This window comes from Solea senegalensis, linkage group LG7 (genome assembly GCF_019176455.1).
Source record: "Solea senegalensis isolate Sse05_10M linkage group LG7, IFAPA_SoseM_1, whole genome shotgun sequence".
Classification (NCBI taxonomy): Eukaryota; Metazoa; Chordata; class Actinopteri; order Pleuronectiformes; family Soleidae; genus Solea; species Solea senegalensis.
Window position 1 is genome coordinate 8,511,277 of NC_058027.1, and position 19,252 is coordinate 8,530,528.

The 19,252-nt window shown below is 39.7% G+C and overlaps 1 protein-coding gene across 2 annotated transcripts in view; it reads left to right on the plus strand.

Moving 5' to 3' along the window:
- The first annotated feature begins 1,765 nt into the window (after positions 1 to 1,765).
- nav2a (neuron navigator 2a) overlaps positions 1,766 to 19,252 on the plus strand; it is a 91,697-nt gene continuing 74,210 nt past the window's right edge. For both annotated transcript variants that reach the window (XM_044031180.1, XM_044031182.1), the window contains exon 1: positions 1,766 to 2,215. In XM_044031180.1, coding sequence (XP_043887115.1) covers positions 1,994 to 2,215 — 222 coding nt within the window. In that variant the 5' untranslated portion in view covers positions 1,766 to 1,993. The remainder of the gene's footprint in view (positions 2,216 to 19,252) is intronic.

Below are 19,252 nucleotides of genomic sequence, written 5' to 3' on the forward strand. Positions count from 1 at the left end.
TAACACAATGTAGGATTTGGTTCAGTCCTAGACCTTCATCAGGCAAACAATTTCTTCAAAATGAAAAGCCTTCTTACCTACGGTGTGTTTATAAACCCGCCAACCATCACCAGTGAAATGAAAAATACAAAATGAATATAAACAATGAAACAGTTTTAATAATATATGAACATAATAATACATACAAAATGAAGCAAATTATAAAACAATAGAGTTTTACACCTAGATATTGAAGAGACAATGTATACAAATGTATACAAAACATGGGACATGATTAACAGGTTATTCAGATTTTTTCATGAGCTGAACTCAAAGATCTAAAACATTTCTATATACACAATTTCTTTCAAATATTGTTCACAAATCTGTCTAAATCTGTGTTAGTGAGCACTCCTCTGTCCAGATAATCCATCCCACTTCCCTGATTAGACAGCATGAATATTGCACAGGGGTGCCTTAGGCTGGCCACAATATTTATTTAGATTTATTTTTTTTGTTTGGTTGGTTGTTGTCAGACTCATTCTGTAAATCTTTGATTTGGATAAGTAAAAACCATGAGACCACTGTCAGTAGCCTTCATCCACTGGGGAACATATCCAAAATGTTGAATATCTAAACTAATGGCGTGTTCACTAGCGCGACTCAACTCGCCTCACCTCGGCTCGGCACGGCACGGCAAGCGAGCTGAGGCAATACTGTGCGTGATGTTGCCATACTGCCGGCCACTGATTGGTCAGAGTGCCATCACAGGAAGAGCCATGAGCAGGACGTCCGACACAAGAATCAAACTAGATCAGTTGAAAAGACTTAAATCCTAAAAATGTGGGTTAATCTTCATCAATTACCAGGGATTGCGACTGGCGAGCCGCATCACAAACCCTGCTGCTGTATTTTGATAATGTGAACCAGATTTACTCATGCTATTACTCATGGGATTTATTTATTGAATTAACTGTCATTTAACTAGAAAGTGGCTTGACAAAGAACACATGCACATATAAGTAACACATACTCAAGACAAGAACAACAGTTGATTATAAAAGGGGAGACCAAAACCCCTCCTTTTAAAACAGTTGCAATTTTCAACTCCTTCAGCAATGAAAGTGGCAAACCCAACTAATATTTTTAAAACCCGAGATGAGATTAAATACCATCTCTAAATACTGTAAGAAGAGTATTTTAAAATACAAAAGGAGAGACAGGCTGGAGGAGCATACTGAGTAGATGTGTTTAGCTTCTCCACATATGTCAGCTCTGATCCAAGCCACACCTGCTGCTAACCACGACTTACCACAGAGGGAGGGAGAGACAGAGAGGGAGAGAGAGAGAGAGAGAGAGAGGGGCAGCAGAGTGCAGGGTGTTTCTGCCTGTGCAGTCACAGGCTGAGCAGTCTCTGAAGCGAATGGTCGCTGCGGTGCTGCTGCCATTTCCTTTTTTCCCCTCTCATGTTCTTCTCTTTTCTCTTTCTACTCCATGATGGAGCTTGTTCTCTCCTGTCATCCTGAAGCAATGGTGTAATGAAAAGGCTCTGTGGGAGAGAAACTGCACCACTTCATAAAGGAGCCTCTGGCTATTTGCTGACACTCACTCAGTGCTGGAAATACACAGAAGGAAACACTCGCTCCAAATTGGCAATTCTCCTGTAATGAATTGTGATTTTTTTATTTCTCTCCTGGATTTTGGACTGTGGATTTTTTTTCTGGTCATTTTCTGCATCATTTTTAAGATCCCAGGCTATCCGGAAACAGGTGGAATTCTTGGGGGTTAACCTCTTTGCTGCATGTTGTGGAGCTCAGCTCACAGACGGACAATGACAAATAGCTCACACTGATTGAATCAAGTGCCAGGTCAGGTGCAAGCTCTGTGTGTTTCTGTTGATAATCACACATTTAACAAATGGGAGTCAAAGAAGAGTCTTGCTGACTAGGAGCAGGATTTCCATGTCAGTGTGAGAGGGAGAGGAGTGTGTGGTCACTGAGCAGCTGGGGAGAGCATGCCAGCCATCCTGGTGGCCACAAAGATGAAGTCAGGACTCCCCAAACCCAAACCAGTGCACAGTGCTTTACCCATTCCCCAGACTCCCACCAGGCCGTCAGCTCTAGCTCTGCCTCCTGCTCCCGTCAAGTCCCACATATCTTCCCTGGGCCAGCCGTTGAACTCAGGAGGACACACAAGAAGCAAGGCTCAAGGGTCAGAGGCTGGAGGCAACACCCAGGTATACTCTTCTAGTGTACTAGTTTAGATCAAGTGTGCCAGGTATTTTGTGCTGCCTCTTTGTAATTAATAGCCTAGGCTCCTTAAAGTAAAATGCAATAAACTAGAGGTTTATCTCACACAGGTTAAGTGTTTACCTTTGTGAGGCATTATGTGGTCAAGTTCAGTTAAGAGGCCAAATACTTTATACTTTAAAGGGAACTTAAAGTATTTCATGTTGGTTATTTTTACCCTCATTTAAAAAGAAAAAGAGTTGTAGAGTACAGTATTCTCCATATTTGGCATAAGACACAGTCACAAAAAAATCACTTTCTTTTTTCATGTTGTGTCCCAAGTACCAACCGTTCATGGTGTCACCTATAAATATCTCAACTCCAGTGTGAATCCTTTTGCAGTTTGGTTTACACCATTTTGACATTTGATGTCTCCTGCACCCAGGCCCCTGTTGGATGATACCAGCTGTCAGTCATTCTGGTGTCCACTTGTATGTGCTGTGTTTTATAATCTGTCATGTGATAGTGATCAACCGTCTATGTTCCAAAGATCTGCCTCAGATTGACTCCTCAGGAAAATGTTTACTGATGTTATAAATTAAGTTCATAGTAGGCAATTACTACCAATCACGCGGACTGATGGCTCTACAATATATTCTTATTTACTAATTCAGCCAGCACCGTGGAAAACTACCTCTATTTTTTTATATTCGGTCTGTGTGTGCATATCTACCCTGAATAGGGGTGTACAGAGGGAAATCAGACTGAAGTGTGATTTTTCTTGGTTAGTCAATACACTTTTGTATTAGCAATATTTCATATTTGTTGTTTGTTTCCCCTCAGCTTAATAAATGCCATTTTAATGACATTCTGAATGTTCAGCATAACGTTCAAAGGCATGTATTCTTGGCACAAAAAGTCACTTTATCTTTCCATGTTGTGTCATTTGAAGGATTGAAGGATGTTTGTTTTACTTGTTAAATCAATGCACACAATTTTAGTATCAACACACTCCCTCACTGGCTCAGTGTAGCATAACACAAACACAAAGCCAAACTCAGTGAGTTCCTTGGAGGAAACGGAGAAGGCTGTGTCTCTGCTGTCCAGGATGGATGGATGAATGGCTGCATGGCAGATACCACAGTGCCTGGTTTGCTGTGTTTGTGAAATATTGGCTGCACTTAGCAACCCCACGCAAATGGCTACAACCACAAGAGGGATCGTTTTAATGCCATGTAAGGCAGCGAGGGGAAGGAGGTGTCTGTGTGCTTTAGTGAGCCAGCAAGTGCATGCTTGGCAGTCAGTCTTCACAGTGAGTGTGACTCAGAGCCAGTGAGGCATCCAACACACTGGTGTTCAGGGGACAAATCTAAACCAGTCATGATGGTGATCGCGTGAGTAGAAGATAAGGGAAGCCAGTGGCGTCGGGCGTGGCAAATATCTGCTGCTGGTGTCGTTTGTTTTAGTGTCCAATCACGTTTTCTCACTGACCTACATTCCACTCTCCTCTTTTTCTATCCCTGTGGTGCTGATGAAGCAGCAGTCATCATCCTCAGCTGGGATAACACTTGACTTTCCCAACCAGCTGTAGTGATGTGAATGATATCCTCATATTGATCACTGCTGACAATGTGCATGCATGGCATTTGGACTTTTAGTGAAAGTATATACAGTCAAAGTGAGGCGACTCTCTTGGGTGAGTATACTTCAGCTGGCATCTGCGAACAGTCCATGATGCTAGGGCCCCAAGTCTGTCTATGTGCGTGTCTCTCTCTCTGAGCAAAAGTTTACAGACATGAAATAGACAGACATAAAAGAGACAGACATCTGCGCCCAAAAACCGGAAATACGTCACTGGCACTCGCTGTAAATGAGTGAGAGAAGTTAAGGTTTTAAAGGTTTTATGTGAATGCAGATTGCACACGGTAGTCACAGACTGTACAACGTGTAGTGCATTCATTTATGTTTTCCATGTTTTTCCATGGAACTTGTTCTACCGATACCTTTAATACATCACTTCTGACATGCATGGTTAAAGCAATCCTTAAAAAGTCTAGTCTTGATCGAGGCATCCTGGAAAACTGTAGGCCAATTTGAAAACTTCCATTCCCATCAAAATGTTTTTGAGAAAATTGTAGCAGAGCAGCTCACTTCCTTTTTAGAGAAACACCAAATTTTATATTAATGGCAGTCTGGTTTTCACAAGATGCACTCAACTGAAACTGCTTTGAATAGATCTATCTGCCACTGTTGACACTGTTGATCATAAGATTCTAATAGACTTTGAGATGTGGTTGGGCTTTCATGAGTGCTTTTATAATGTTCTCCTCATACCTCTCTGACCAAAGTTTTAGTGTTTTTTAAAAAAAGACCCATTTTAAGACACAAGGTGATCGCTCCTGTGGAACACTCTCCCTTTGTTGCTTTAAAAAAAACCATTTATTTTTAATCAGGCTTTTAGTTAGACTAATTATTGTTTTTTATTTTGATTCCATATCTGTTAAAGGTGCTATATAAATCAAATTGACTTACTTACTTACCTGCAATATAAATGCAAACAATTTACTATTATTTTAAATAGTTTTTTTAATTTACTTGTTCTTGGTGTAATCAGTGTTGTTTAGTTGTCTGTAATAGATGAGCCAAAGATAATTATCTACATCGATGGACAATGAAGACATATTTTATTCTAATCTATTCTATGCTAACAGATGAACTTGATGTTTAACTTTATTATTTATTACTTATTTATATAAATTATATTTTTTGTGTAAAAACCCCAACATATTTCTACATTTGATCTACCAGTTTGTAGATTAAAAAAAACAAAAAACTAATGCAAATAAAAATAGTACTTGGATTGAAGATAGAATTTAAATAAATATCAGGTTGGAGTAAACGATTGACATTTTTTAGTAATTGTCCTTCATATTAGAAAACAAATCAACAGATTCTCTAATAGTTTGTTTATTTATTTATTTAGTACAGGACAGGAGTGTTGGTTGTTTCATCGCTCAGTTTTATTGTCCTCATTTCTGTGCTGCCTCTGCTGGCCTTCGCCCCAGGGACTGACAGAATGGCAGGAAGGGCTGATGAGCAGAACAGCTACATCACTGATAGTGAAGGTCTAACACTCTCAGTGACCCCAATCAGCTCATTTTTTAATGTTTCTGGTGTTTTTTCTGCCAGTGGTTTCTGCCAGAGGGCAGAGAACATACTGTAGGAGACACAATTAAAGAGGCTGTTCCCTTACCATACAGCACTTAAAGCCAATGAAACATCAGATTGTCAAGGTTGGGGCTGTCTTTGACATTTTGACAGAAAGATGTGTTATAGGAGGGACAGAGAAATCATTTTCACCTTCCACAGTAGCAAGAAATACATGACAGTTATGTGTTGTAACACTGTATGAGTGGATATGAGGATTATTTAATTTCTCAACTAGAACATGTAACCCTTTAACTCTTTATTTATCTGTCACAGGCAGAATTTTAAGTATTGTGACTTGATTTGAGTATTGAGGCCAAACCTAATTCAAAATAACACTAGATAGATTTCTGAGTAGCTACATTTAGGGATAATATTTGAATTGTGGTTAGTGTTATGCATTAAATGTTATGGTTATGGTTAGGGATAATACTTTGTTTAGCCTGTTCAAATTAATGAGTGTCTCAAAAAGAATAGTTGGGTAACCATCTATTTGTTTGTGTGTGCCTTCCATTATATGAAGAGCCAATCCGTGCACTGATACTCTGCTGCCCTCCTGTGGCATTTTTTTTTTTTTGCCCTACACCCAATTCCATTCACAAACATCCAGACGCTGCATGTGTGTTCCAATAATTCAAGGCCGTCGTCTTTGCTGCTTTATTCATGTTTAATGCCTTAGTGTGATCCCAAACCACCTTCTCTCTTTTACTCTGTCTGTTTTTTTATTTCCTCCCACTTTCACTCCTCTCTTTTTCCTTTTTGGTATCCAAGTGTGCATCGTTGCCAGCTCATTATTTCATAGTTACAGCTTTGAAACTGAATATATTCAAATAAAGGATTAGTCATTCTGCCACATTAGCAGCAGGGGACCCTGAAAAATAAATTCGGATGGTTTGTGAAATGTGCCTAAACCTTTTTAAAATAAGATATAGTTTTATCTGGACACACATCAACTAGTGATAGATGGAAAACATGTGTCTGTATGATAAGGAGCTCATTTCTTAATATGCATCTTTCTAGATAAAGGCTTAAGTCAGGCTATGTTTAAAGACTGATTTTGTTAAATTCATTACGAAAAACTAATCTCTGCCTGGGAACACAATCTAAATCCCATAAAAAACAGATTAGGACCAGTAATAAGCCAGCTCAGTTTATGTTTACAGAGATTATCTTGTAAATGAAACAGAATCAGAACAGACTTCAGTGCAGTATCGTGGAGCTCAGTCTGGATATTAAAATATTACTGTTAAATGGCTACAGATTGATAGGTGTATACTTGTTCAACTCCATTAATTCAATGAGTAATTGCCCAAGATTATGATTTCCATAATTTTAATTATTTAACTTGAGTGTAATTTCATTGAGGAAATTGGTATGACCATGAGCTTTACACCAGAGTATGTGTGAATACATTTAATTATTAGATATTCAAAGCTAATTAAAGGACTTTTACAAGCAGAAGCTAATGGGGAATGGAGGCTGGAGAGCAGATGCAGGCTGATAAATAGTTTTGGTGATAATTGCATCAGAAAATTTAATATTTTAATGTAATTTTTACAATTATAATATTATATAATATAATGAAACATGCCGTCTTGGCTTTTTGGACTAATGGATAAACTCTTAGGTTACAGCCCCTGTGTAATCCTAGGATTTCCAAGCCTAGACATCCAAAATCCAGAGCAGTGTCATAAACCAGAGCTTTCATGGTATTGTTTCATTTTATTAGGATACAAAGGGAATCCCATCACAAACCAACCAAAACAATTGTATACTAGTTTCATCCATGAGGTGTGGATGAAACCATGAGCTCCTCCCCCCTTTTACTCAATATCCTGTGAAAGACAATTAGGACTTTTTATGGCTTCTGAGATTTAGCCTGAGTCTAGTGAGGATACAGCAGCAGACAAGAGTGAAAGCCAAACCACCATCATCACACTGCATTGGATTGCTAATGCTGTCCTGCCCACCCAGAGCAGATTGGCTGGGTGTCTCTGGGTGACTATATATTGCTTCTTTTCTAAAATTACCATGACAAAAGACCAAAGATAGACATATGTCTCCTCTGGAGGTGCTGCAATTTAAAGCAAGATTTAATGGATGTTTTAGTGATTGATTGTTGAAGAGTTCTTTGTTCAGTGGAAAAAGCAAGGTTTTAAGAGACTGCTTGAGTTCAGAGGAAGAGCACAGGATAAAACCTCTGGTCTGTGAGTGATCTTCTTAGATTCGGCTTACGTGGTTCATTCTTCGATTGTGTTTGACCTGTTGACCGTGGCACATCTTAGGCTGGAGGGAGACCATGTTGTTGTTGATAAGAGACATCACACCTCTGTGTCCTCCTCTCAGAGAATATAAAGGTGGTTATCCTCCAGTTTGTCACACGCACACACACACACACAGACCACCTGAAGTCTGTGGCTTTTATCTGACATTAAGAGGCAGCTTCTCTCCATGTGCCACCTGTACAGTTTTGAGCATGAAAATAAAACAGGATGTATTCAAGATTTTTCAAATTATATTTTTAGACTCATATTTATTTCAGAAGGAATTCTGGTATGTGGTTTGTTGGTGTTTTGCTTTAGTTTTTTGGGAAGAAATTCAGTGGTAATAATTAATTAGTTCTTAATTTATTTTCCTGTCTTCAAATCCAGCTTAATCAGACAAGATGTTTGCTGCTTTATACTATTTAGCCATACAATGTTTAATCACTAAAAATAATTAGTATTGTGTTTTGTTGACTCCATTGGTTTTAAATAAACTATCTGTAACCCATGTTTTAAGATATGTTTTATCACTTGCAGCAGTTGGCTCCACTTTTAATGACCTCATCTCTGTCTAATGTGTCGCGCTCAGATTCCACTTCCTGTGCAGTTGTCCCCTCGCCTTCCTGTGTGAGGTCATGGCTGAGTACATAACCATATTAATTAAGGCTGGGCCTCTGCCTCTCCTGACTCAACATCCTACCATTGATCTAACCCCTAAGGTGCCCTCCTCCCCTGGTTTGTCTCCTTCTCTACTTTCCTTACATTAGTTGACACATGGAGCCCGTTAGTGCAGACAAACTGGCCGTTGTGAGTGGCACCCCATGGGGAATTGGTGTGGCACAGGGAGTTGGACTAACACAATCAGCTCCATCTCTGTCTGGAGATAGCAGTGAGTGTGGAGAAAGGAGAGATAGAGGTCAGTGAGGATGAAGTCACCCTCCCCTGAAGCCACCCAGAGTCAAAAAGCTGGTTGGATATAACTTTGATCACTTATTTGACCTACAGAGAGGTAATGTTGTCTCCTGATCATGGTACCGTTGATGCAAGACAAAGCTAATCTTAACTATCATTGTGAGAATATTTACAAAATGAACTTTTACAGTTCTCTGTATTTCCTCTGTTGTCAGCTTCACTTTCTTGAGCTTCCTGAACATTGTAGGAATTACAATGAGTGTGTGTGTGTGTTTGGTTGGTCTGCATGTCTGTGCACACTAAGTTGACACAAGCAGTCTCTTATACCTGGTTTACACTAAAATAAACAGTTATATGCAGTTTGTTTTCCTAAAATAGGTAAACCAGCCAAAAAAAGACAACTGACCTTCTGCCCATTTTTTTTCCTCTGGTGAGTCGTGTTAAACAACCATGGAGAGCACTGGCACTGTTACAGTGGTGGCATCTTTATATTTCACTTCCTTCTTCAAACTGAGCACTGACTGAATGATTTTGGATCACTGCTAGAACAGTGTGCATCAAAATTCAGTCTGCATATGGTGTAAATTCAGCGTAGGCTGCCAAAATGAAGTAGTCGAAAACAGAACCCGCATGTTCACCTGGTGTCACCTTGTCCATCACTGCTGATTCAAGTCATGTGTCTATTGCAGATTCATCTGACACAGGAGTGAAAGATCGTATCCATTCCCACTGCAGACAAAAGCCAGGTGATAGCAGGTGTTGTGGAACACCAAATCTAAAACAGTGCTATATTAAAAATCAAAGGCTCACCATCTTCCACACATCATCATCATCACACATAGAATGCATAAAATGAAAATATCTTATCATTAAAAATGTCACTGCATCATTAACTTGTTCAATCGTTTACTATATAGGGGAACGTGTTCTAGACTGTGTGGAGAGTTTCATAACTGAGGTGGTCTCAGCTGGTAGTTGTGAAAACTAGAACCAGATGGCATCATTGCATTCAAAGTGTTCTGATTGCAATGAAGGGTTTATAATTGAATAAGATACATTTAATGGCATTTTCATTGTTCTCCACAGGTCAAATTGAAGGTTGAGTTGAACATACTGTTGAGTGCATCCAGGTGCAAATAATAGGAAATATATGTCTAAATGTGGAATTATAGTATGATTGTTATGGCTGTAAATGATCAGAAAACGCTGAAGTATTAGCACAGATTTTGGGGAAATCAGAAAGCACAGAGATGTAGTCCATCATCCAAGGTTCAGTTCTTTTTTTATGTTCTGTGTTGAAAAACACATCAATCCACATCTGATGTTTAGTGCCAACCACAGAGGCCAAGGAAAAATATTACTAATTAGCTGAAATATTATTTTTTATTTCTGTTTTATGCAGTACTATATACTGTTCTGTATCAGTATTACATTTGTCTGTATGATGCAGTGTGGTGAAACATCAAAAGGAGCATGTGTACTGTGGTTTCCATCCTCTTTGTATCTGTATCTGCCCACACTGCTCAATCATCGTCAATCACGATTTACTTCACTGTGGGTAATAATAGCAACATTCATGTTATGTTTTTGGTTGATTTAGTTGATATTATCACTGCAGACCCTGTAAAAACATTGAACACTGTTATACTAAATCACAACTTTAGCAACAATGTTGGGCTGAGGGAGTTCATATACAGTATATGCACATTTTACAGTATGTAACATACTTAATCACTAATAGCAGTGTGTGAAAGTGAAGAAGCCAATAAAAGGATGCAGTGACTTCTCTTTTATCAACTGTATACTGGGCTGCCTGTCCAATTTCTTTTGTTTATGTTTCTTATCCCCTGCGTATCCATATGTCTCCCCCCACCCACTTACTCCCTCACTGAAATAATCACGTAACAGAGCCACCCCAACTCCTCACCCCCACCATCACCCCAGTCTTCCTCCCCCGCCTCAGGAGCTCAGAGGTGCAGGTCCCCCAAAATAAAGACCCTTCAATGGTGAGGTTTTCCCCCATTGTTCCCAACACCCTGAGGTTTATCTGGGCTGTGAAAGGAACCACACTCTGAGCTTTTTCAAGGCCTGTACTAAAATTGTTAAACAAGCCCTAAATAATGACATATGTTCTTGTCTCTCAGCCTTAATGTCATTAAATCAATGCTGGTTAGAAGCAGCAGGTATCATGATGTTTTAGTTTAGTAGTCTGTAATGTGATTAGACGGGTTTTGTATTGTGTGTTACTGTATATAGATGTTGATACATGCAGTAGTTACGGAAACACTTGAGATCCACATTTTTTTGAAATGGTTATGTTTCCATCTGTGCTATTTTTCCACTGCTGTGTTTTCATCCATGTTAGTGCCGTGGTTCTTGGAATGGTAATGCCTGTTGGTCAGTTGGTCTACCGCTTTGGTTTAGAATATTAAATGGTTCATGGTGACATTAAATGTGGCCAGAGAATGCAATCATTCTGACCTGGTGATCCCTGGGCTTTTCAACTACTGCTAGTGGTTTAAAATCCCAAGGTAAAATCCTCATATATTAAAATCAACATTTTGTTGCATGTGTTTGTTGATATGTTTCCAACATCCCTATGGATTTCAGAGGTTGCTATGCCCTCACATGTGCTTTGAGATGTTTTTAAGACTCATCTTGTTGTCTGGGAGTATACTTATTATCATCCCATCAAGCACAGAATGATTATTTTTATTTTCTGCCCCTACCCCAACCCGACGTGACCCTGTGTTTCTCCAGTCTCTCGCTTTTCAGCAACACTCTGGTTTACATGGTTTACTGCAGAAGATGTCATTATATCCTGTTCCTCATGAACCTCCCTCTCAGCTTCTTCTTCACTTAACATCACAGACATAGACAATGATGCTGGTGAGACATTGCCATTATGTCATTATTATTTACTCTAAATGCCACTTAATATGGTAACATGACCTTGCAGCTCATTTTAACTGGAAATACATAGATGGAAGCTAGTAGTGCGTCATTAGGACTTTTAAGTGTCACATTTCATGAAATATCTTAATTTCCCCCTCAACCTTAGCTCCTCTCTAACATGCTAATTGAAATGATGATGCATCATATCAAACATTATCTGACATTAACCTTTAGCTAAAATCAAACAACAACCAAGCAGAACATCTATATCCGCTTTTGTGAATATCTTTTACCTTATTCACACTGGTCAAAAACTGCTCTTTAAAGTTTTTGCGATTCTTGCATTTTAACATCACATAACAATATCATCTAAATCAGCTCAGCAATTGATTTAAAAAGAGACTAAAATAAAAGATGTAACATATCTTTCTTTCCACTGTGGAATGGAAATGTTGATGTTAATTGCCTGTTTGTAGCAGCTTCACCAAAGTTAAAAATTCTGCGTATGCCCATTCATTTTAGTGTGAAAAGAGCTTTTAAACAACACTGGTGGCTAATAAGGCTTCTCACTTAAATGTACTCAAGGCCAAATTGCTTAAATTCCTCTCAGTTCGCATGAGATGGAAGACTGATAACTTTAATTTGAAAAATTCTGCTTTGCATAGTTCAGCTGCTTTGTGTTATTACAAGGAAATAAAATAGTCTTTTATGCTACACTGCATTTAAGCAGCTTGCCACTCTCAGCATGTTGTTTAGAAAATTGAACACCATGCATTTCAGCTACAAATGTGAGCTATTTCTGTTTTACACAAACTGGAAATATAAAATGCATTATAAAATTACCACAAACCAGCTGTGAGTTACACATGTGTCTTATTTTATTATTTGGCATTCGAGAAGCAAAACAAACATTTATTTCTCATAGATCATTACTTTATACTGCATCCATGCATTATCGTTTCATGAAGCTTAAAATGTTTCTGCTCATGTTTCTGCTGGAAGTGATCAGGCACCACCCCCCTCCACTGTAGTGAGAACTTTCTGTAAATCTTGGGCCTTTCCCAAAATTCAATTTCAGCTTGTAATTTGTGGTCATTGGTGGTGACCTACACACACATAAATACACATATGCAGCTGCTGCAGTGTGATGTGGGTGATGGTTGATCAGAGACTGGACTGTCAGTCTTTGGTCAGAGAAAAAAAACAAGGCTTTTTTTAACAGACAGCAGAAGAGTTGGTTAAAGAAATAATAAATAGAACAGAGTGGGTTCGTGCTGAGGTCTACTTGGTTTGGCTTCTGCATTCTGCACGTCCCACTCTTTAGTTTATCTACTGTTAACAAGGGTTCACCAATCATCCCTTTTTTGTTCGTTTTCAACACTTTTTGGCCACAGTTTTGGTCAACTGGGGGTGGGGCAGCAGGAGGTTAAGAGGTCTGTCCTTTTCTCTTCCTTTCTCCTCCCCATATGACCTGTGGTCTATTGAAGCGCAATAGCATAATGTGTAGCTGCAGGCAAGGGAGGAGGGGAATGAGGGGGTGCTGTACTTGTCTTACTCCTCACAGTGCTTTTGGTTTGGCTATCTCTCTGAGCCAGTGGAGGTTGTGGAGCTCCGCTCGCCTCTCCACTCCAGTGTTTATTTTTCCCTCTGTTGTCCACAGTGGGTGGAGAGAAGCTGGAGGTGCAGAGCTCTCCCACCCCCTCAGGCTACAGAGACCTGCCAGGATTCAAGCAAGCAGCAGCTGACTTTTTCTGCATGGTGCATTTATTCAGGACACTTTCCTCAAACCTGCTGATGCCTCCTTGAGTCTGTTTTTTTTTTTTTGTCTGGTTGGAGTTGGGTTCTGTTAAGTCTAGACTTGCTACTGATGGCTCATATTTGGGCCTGGCTGGCCAACCAGCAGTCCTCCTTCAAGTGACGCAGGTGTCTCTGAGAAAGAAACTGCAAGAAGCAACATGAGCTTAATGCTGTGCCGCTGGGAGCAAAACAATTTCAACATGAAACTGGTAGGCTGACAACTTCATAAGTTATCAGAGGCCAAGCACCAGAAGGCATTTAAAAAATTGATTATGTTTCAGTTCATTTAAAGGCCTTTCTTTTCAGTTGTTGACAGCTCAATGTAATGTTCACATCTTTATCTTGCTTTTCTTTACTAATGTTGTGGCTTTAAGACACGTCTCACTTTGATATTTTTCCTGCTTTGAGTTTATGTGTCAGTGGAATTGCTTGTCTCATCAGCTCAAAGCAGTGACTGTGGTGTTAGGTTGCATCTATGCTTTGGAGTATTTGCTGTCATTTTTAGGTTTTAGGTTTTCCACTTACCTTTACTCGTGTGTGTGTGTGTGTGTGTGTGTGTGTGTGTGTGTGTGTGCACATGCATGTCTGTATTGGGATTTTAAAAAGTGTTTTAGGAGGAGTTTAAAAAGAGTATTCTAAAGGATTGTGGCTCTGCTTTATTGCCCACTTTTGGTGGAAAAAACACCACACTGGAAAAAAAGATGGTAAATATTCAAGGGTCTGGGACACAGTGGTAAAGAACAGTCCTGGTCAGGTGCAAGCAAGTGAGAAAAATAGGTCTTTGTAATAGTTGATGTGTATGATACAAGTAGGAAGCAGTTCATCCAATTAAAGTAATTTTGTGTAATGAGCACCCTACTGAGTTTACACATAACACAGGCGGATGAGACACACACTCTCACCCTTTCTTTTTCCCTGCTTTTTTCTTTGAGTGTGTATGTCTTGCTTTCAGTTGTGGCTCTTATCTGGATCTATGAGGCCAGAGAGGAAGGAGAGATGGAAGCAGAGGAGGTTATTAGCAGTCTAGAGATGAGGTGATAAGAAGGCTACTTTAATTACACTCTGCTAACCTCGACACAGCGTGACTGACAGGGGACCGGTGGGCCACAGGGTCAGTGTGTGTGTGTGTATGAGTGATAAAGAGAGAGGGAGAGAATGACAAAGTGATTGCAGACATGCATACAGCGTAAATCAAAATGGATGATTGATGTGTTTAGTTCTGGTTAGAGATTGGGACGAGGCAATACTGGTCAAAATTAATGGATCAGATCAGAAAGAAAAAAGTGTTAAATCTGTTACAATTCAAACATCCTATATCTTGCATGTTATACTACACATAAACTCAGCCACAGCTTTTTTGCTGAGTCATGTTGAAGGCTGCTTATCTCTTTTTTAGATGATTGGCCACACCCTACACAACTTATCTCGGAATATTGTTACACAGCTGGAGAATTATTCATGTCTTTGAAATAGCTTGAAATTTCTAGGTGGTAAATGCATCTGTAATTCAAAAGGTGCAAAATGAAAGTATAGATATTAGCATCAGCAGATTCTCGTTGTGATATCCCAAGTTAAACATACCAGTAACCAGATCAGGTTTGATTCAGGCATATACTGCACTATTCATAAGGTATACATCATGGTACTGTGTCATTCTTTAAAAAAAGAAATAATGTTTGCCCTAAATAGCATCAGCATTCATTTAACTGTATATTTTGTTTTTCAGACGGAGAGAAAGTTTTATTTCAATCGTCCAGAAAGTTGAATTCATCACAAGCCTTGTAGTGTTAAATGTTAACATGAGGCAAGTCTTGAGCTGTATTTGTACTTGTGGGTAGATTTGTTGTAAGACAGTAGTATCCTTTGACAATCATCCTGCAGACAGTCATACATGACAGTCATGACAAGCATTAAAATATGTAAGTTAAAAGCATAATAGGGCCACACGGTTGCTAGCACTGTTGGCATGTTTCCTCTGTGTTGGTGTGGATTTGCTCCAGGTGCTCTGGTTTCCTCCCACAGTCCAAAAACATGCAGTGGATAATTGGACACTCTAAATAAAGGTGTGAATGTGAGAATGAATGGTTGTCTTTACGTTTGCCCTGCCATGGACCCACGTTTCCCCTGATGTCAGCTGGGATTGGCTCCGGCTTCCACATGACTGTAATGTGGAGGTCAAAGTGCTAGACAATGAATGAAAAGCTTACAAAAGACATGAAGTGAGATAAATGTGCTTTAGATTTAGATTTAAAATACGTAATACTAATAATAGCAGAAGCACTGGACCAATTCTAAAACCTCTTGTTTGTGCTGAATTGCCCTCCTTGAAGTGCATCAGGCTGCATGTTCTCAAAATTGATCTTGATCAGATGTTACTTGTTACTGTAAAGCACCGATTTAGGGGAATTATCATTTGTCTATTTGTTGTCATACTCTGGATTAACCTCTAGAAATGTTTGCACTTTTAGATAGTCAGGATACGTGGTGTAGCCATTATCAAAACTGCAGCTACTGGGTGGGGATGTTCAGTGTTTTTGATTTAAGTATCAAGTTAGTTCATGACTACACATGAACTGTTGGCTTCTGATGGATACTTCTGTTTCCCATGCTCTAAGCTGCAGGGTTCTGGCCAAATCATTTTGTCTACCATGTGCCTGCTTTGGCCTCATGAAGCCACATGTCTTTCATGTGACAAATGGAGAGCAAGCAGAGACATGAGGGCTCATTTAGAGCTGGTCTGGTTCAGCGTTGTGCGGGTTAAAGCCACTTGAGAGACTTGTGTGTGTACAACAGAGAACAGAGGCTGGGAAAGTAGCTACCAGGGGCCCTGTAGACCTAAAACCATCCTGGATGAATCCTGCTGGGGGCCGACAAGAAGAAGCAGCAGCTCCAGTTGCATTGGTGATGGTGAATAGAGATTAGGGAGGAAGCAAATGTTGGTTTGTTGTTCTCCATGGTTACTATATAAAAGGGAAACAACACACTGCTGATGCTGATAGGTGACAGTAAATGTGGTAGTGATTGGTCTAGCAGATTGGACATAACAATGACTTTATGGCTGGAAAATAATGGCAGAAATTGGGGTATAGCATACAGCTAAAGAGTGCAGTGTGACAATTTAAAAACAATACTAACATCAAGTATTTAATGCAAGCAAACCATTGTATCCTGTACAAAGCAGCACAGCAGCTGGCAGAGCAGGACCCTGTTGTCATATCATATAGACCGGGGACTCTGATTTCTCTGCTACCATCTGTCTGTCTGCTTATGTTCACACAGAGCTGTGCACACCATCAGTCCCTTCCTTGATTTGTCTAACCTGATGGGGGTTCCTGTACAGTCTTTGATAAGTAGGGGATGATCACCCATCTTACCTATGAACCACTCTCTCCCTTCACCACATCCTTCTGTTCTAATATCATGTGTGTGTGTATCCATCAGATCATCCATCATTCTCCCACCAGCCATCTGCTGCCCAGGCTGGGTCAGAGGGGGTGTGTTGCCACATGTCACCCTCAGCTTGCGAAAATGATGCTGAGTTCTAATTCATGAGACCTCAGCATGGCCAATATTTAAGAGTGGATCACTTTATTTTCACATACTGTATACTGCTTCTAATATTAGTTACCTACTTAACAACTGAAGGAATGACAACAAATGTGATGAAAAGACTTGGATGAAGGCTGACAACATTTAAGAATGTGTTTTATAATCGTATCCAGAAATCCACACGCTTGAGAGCAAGCCATAATGATTTTATCATCATTTTGGAGGTGGTGCATGGATAAATGTGTCCCACTCAAAAGCCCCTCTGATTGCCCCCTTACACCCCCACCCTAGTATGCTGTACAGTACATGGTATGTTGTATGTTGCATTGTGAATGGTTTTCACATATTTTCATGTTCTAATACCGAGACACAAATGTGTGGAATTTTGTTGCTGAAGGTCTGTCTGTGGTTGAAGTGTGTTGTTAGTAAGGGAAGCTCCTTGGTATGAATTTGTGTCCAGTTATGAATATGGATATGGAGAAGTAGTCCTGTGTGAAGTAAGGGTTTCATGTTTTTGCATGCGTGTGGTCACCTGTTGCTGTAATGTACACTGTTCAGCCTCAGGTGTGTCACAGGAAGAAGATCAACAGTTCAGTCAGCAACAGGAACTCCACATTGAGACATTCATTACATTTACTCCATCTTAGAAACAGGATCATCATAATGTCATAGAGCCAGTTATGTAGAATATGACACTGTTTGGTTGGAGGAGTATATTAATGTTTGGATGCACACATTAGTAGGTAGACACTAACTGGCCACTTATACCAATTGGGAAGCTACAAATAGCACTATGGTCATGAAAAGTCTTCTTCATCTGCATCCTCACTCTCTCAAGTATGTAAAAGTTTAAATAAAAAGCATCTTAACATTCGATTGATGGTTTGATGTTGCTCGACTAACTCTGTACCTGCAGCAGCAGAAGAAGGAACTGAGTCAGATTGTTTGACTCAAAGTGGAAGTCACCCGGAGAGGGGGACTGGGGGAGAGGTGGGGTGGGTTTAAAACAGTGTCAGATTGTCTGAGGTTTCACTCTGAAGCAGTTTGAAGGGCTCTTACCTTCAAATGGCTGAGAAAGAGAACAAGGTGAAAGAGGAGTAGAAGAGTAAAGCATGTTCTGTTAATACAAACCTGAAGCCAGGAGGACACATAGATATCTGGATGTTTATGGACCCTCCAGGTGTTGCCTTTGTCCTGCTAGTTTTCTTTTTTAAGGTGACATGGCAGAGTATGGAAGCATCAGGGTACCGGCCAGGAGTCACAGCCACTTGTCCTGCAGAAACTTCAAATTGGTAAGAGGGGTTCCCTCCTGTTGATGAACGTTTTTTCTTTTCTTTTTTTTTTTTTTTACATTTAGAAAGTTTGATATAACATGAGGAAAACATCAACTGTGAAGATAAAGAGTTTTTTATCCACCACAGACATTAAGTGAAGGGGCTCGGTGGCTATGAGAGAAATGTACTCAAGAGGAAAAGGTCATCCTGAAATAGAAATGTCAGGGTAGAGCAGCCAGGAATTCTTTTGGAAGCTCACTGACAGAGAGGCAGGTAACAGTCAAGAGTGTTGAACCAATGATAATTTACCATTTAGATCTTGTTCTTCCTCAGCACTGGATATCCTAAATAAGGTCAGTAAAAGAGGCATTCATCTACATCCTGCACTTGATGTTTAAAGGTGGGTTTCCTTTGAAGAAAGCCCTGTTATCAGAGCATGTCTTCTGTAGACTCAGCACTCAATTCAGTTCCTTTAGTTGTAATAAAGCGATAACTGTTTAAGTCCTAAAGCTTCTCGTGAGAGATAGCACTTCATTTCAGGAGTTCAGCTTTGGTCCTGCTGTATGTGTTCTCTTTATAGTTTGTGCTCATGTGGATAGATTAGTTCATAATGGTGTGTTAAGTGCAGTGCTTTTTAAGTTGCTTACTGAACCCTGACCACAATAAGACTAATAGCGCTGAAGTTATCAACATAATTGTTTTTTGGAAGCATTTAGTGTGGCTTCAGCGCACGCAAAAATAGTGCTTCAGTGTACAGACCTGAGGTGTTGTCTGTTTCTTTGAAACATTTGGCTGCTGGATTGTGTTTTTCATGCTTGAACTTCACTGGACAAAGTGAATGGTCCTTGGCAGTTAAAAGATAAGGTACTAGCCTCTCAGTACAGCCATGAAACATCATCACCATCATCGAACTAAAAACAAAGGGCACTGGACCCATTTATGTTTACTAGGGGTGTAACAGTACACACAAATAACAGTCCGGTGTTTATTTTGAACAGACAACAATTGACTGCAAAACTAAAAACCACCTCTTGTTATAAAAGAAAACATGCAAACAAATGCATTAGGAGGGTTCTCATTCATTCACTTTGTTCAAAAGAAAAAACACTATTTCTTGTAGGGATAAACTGAGGAAGTATGGCTCAAG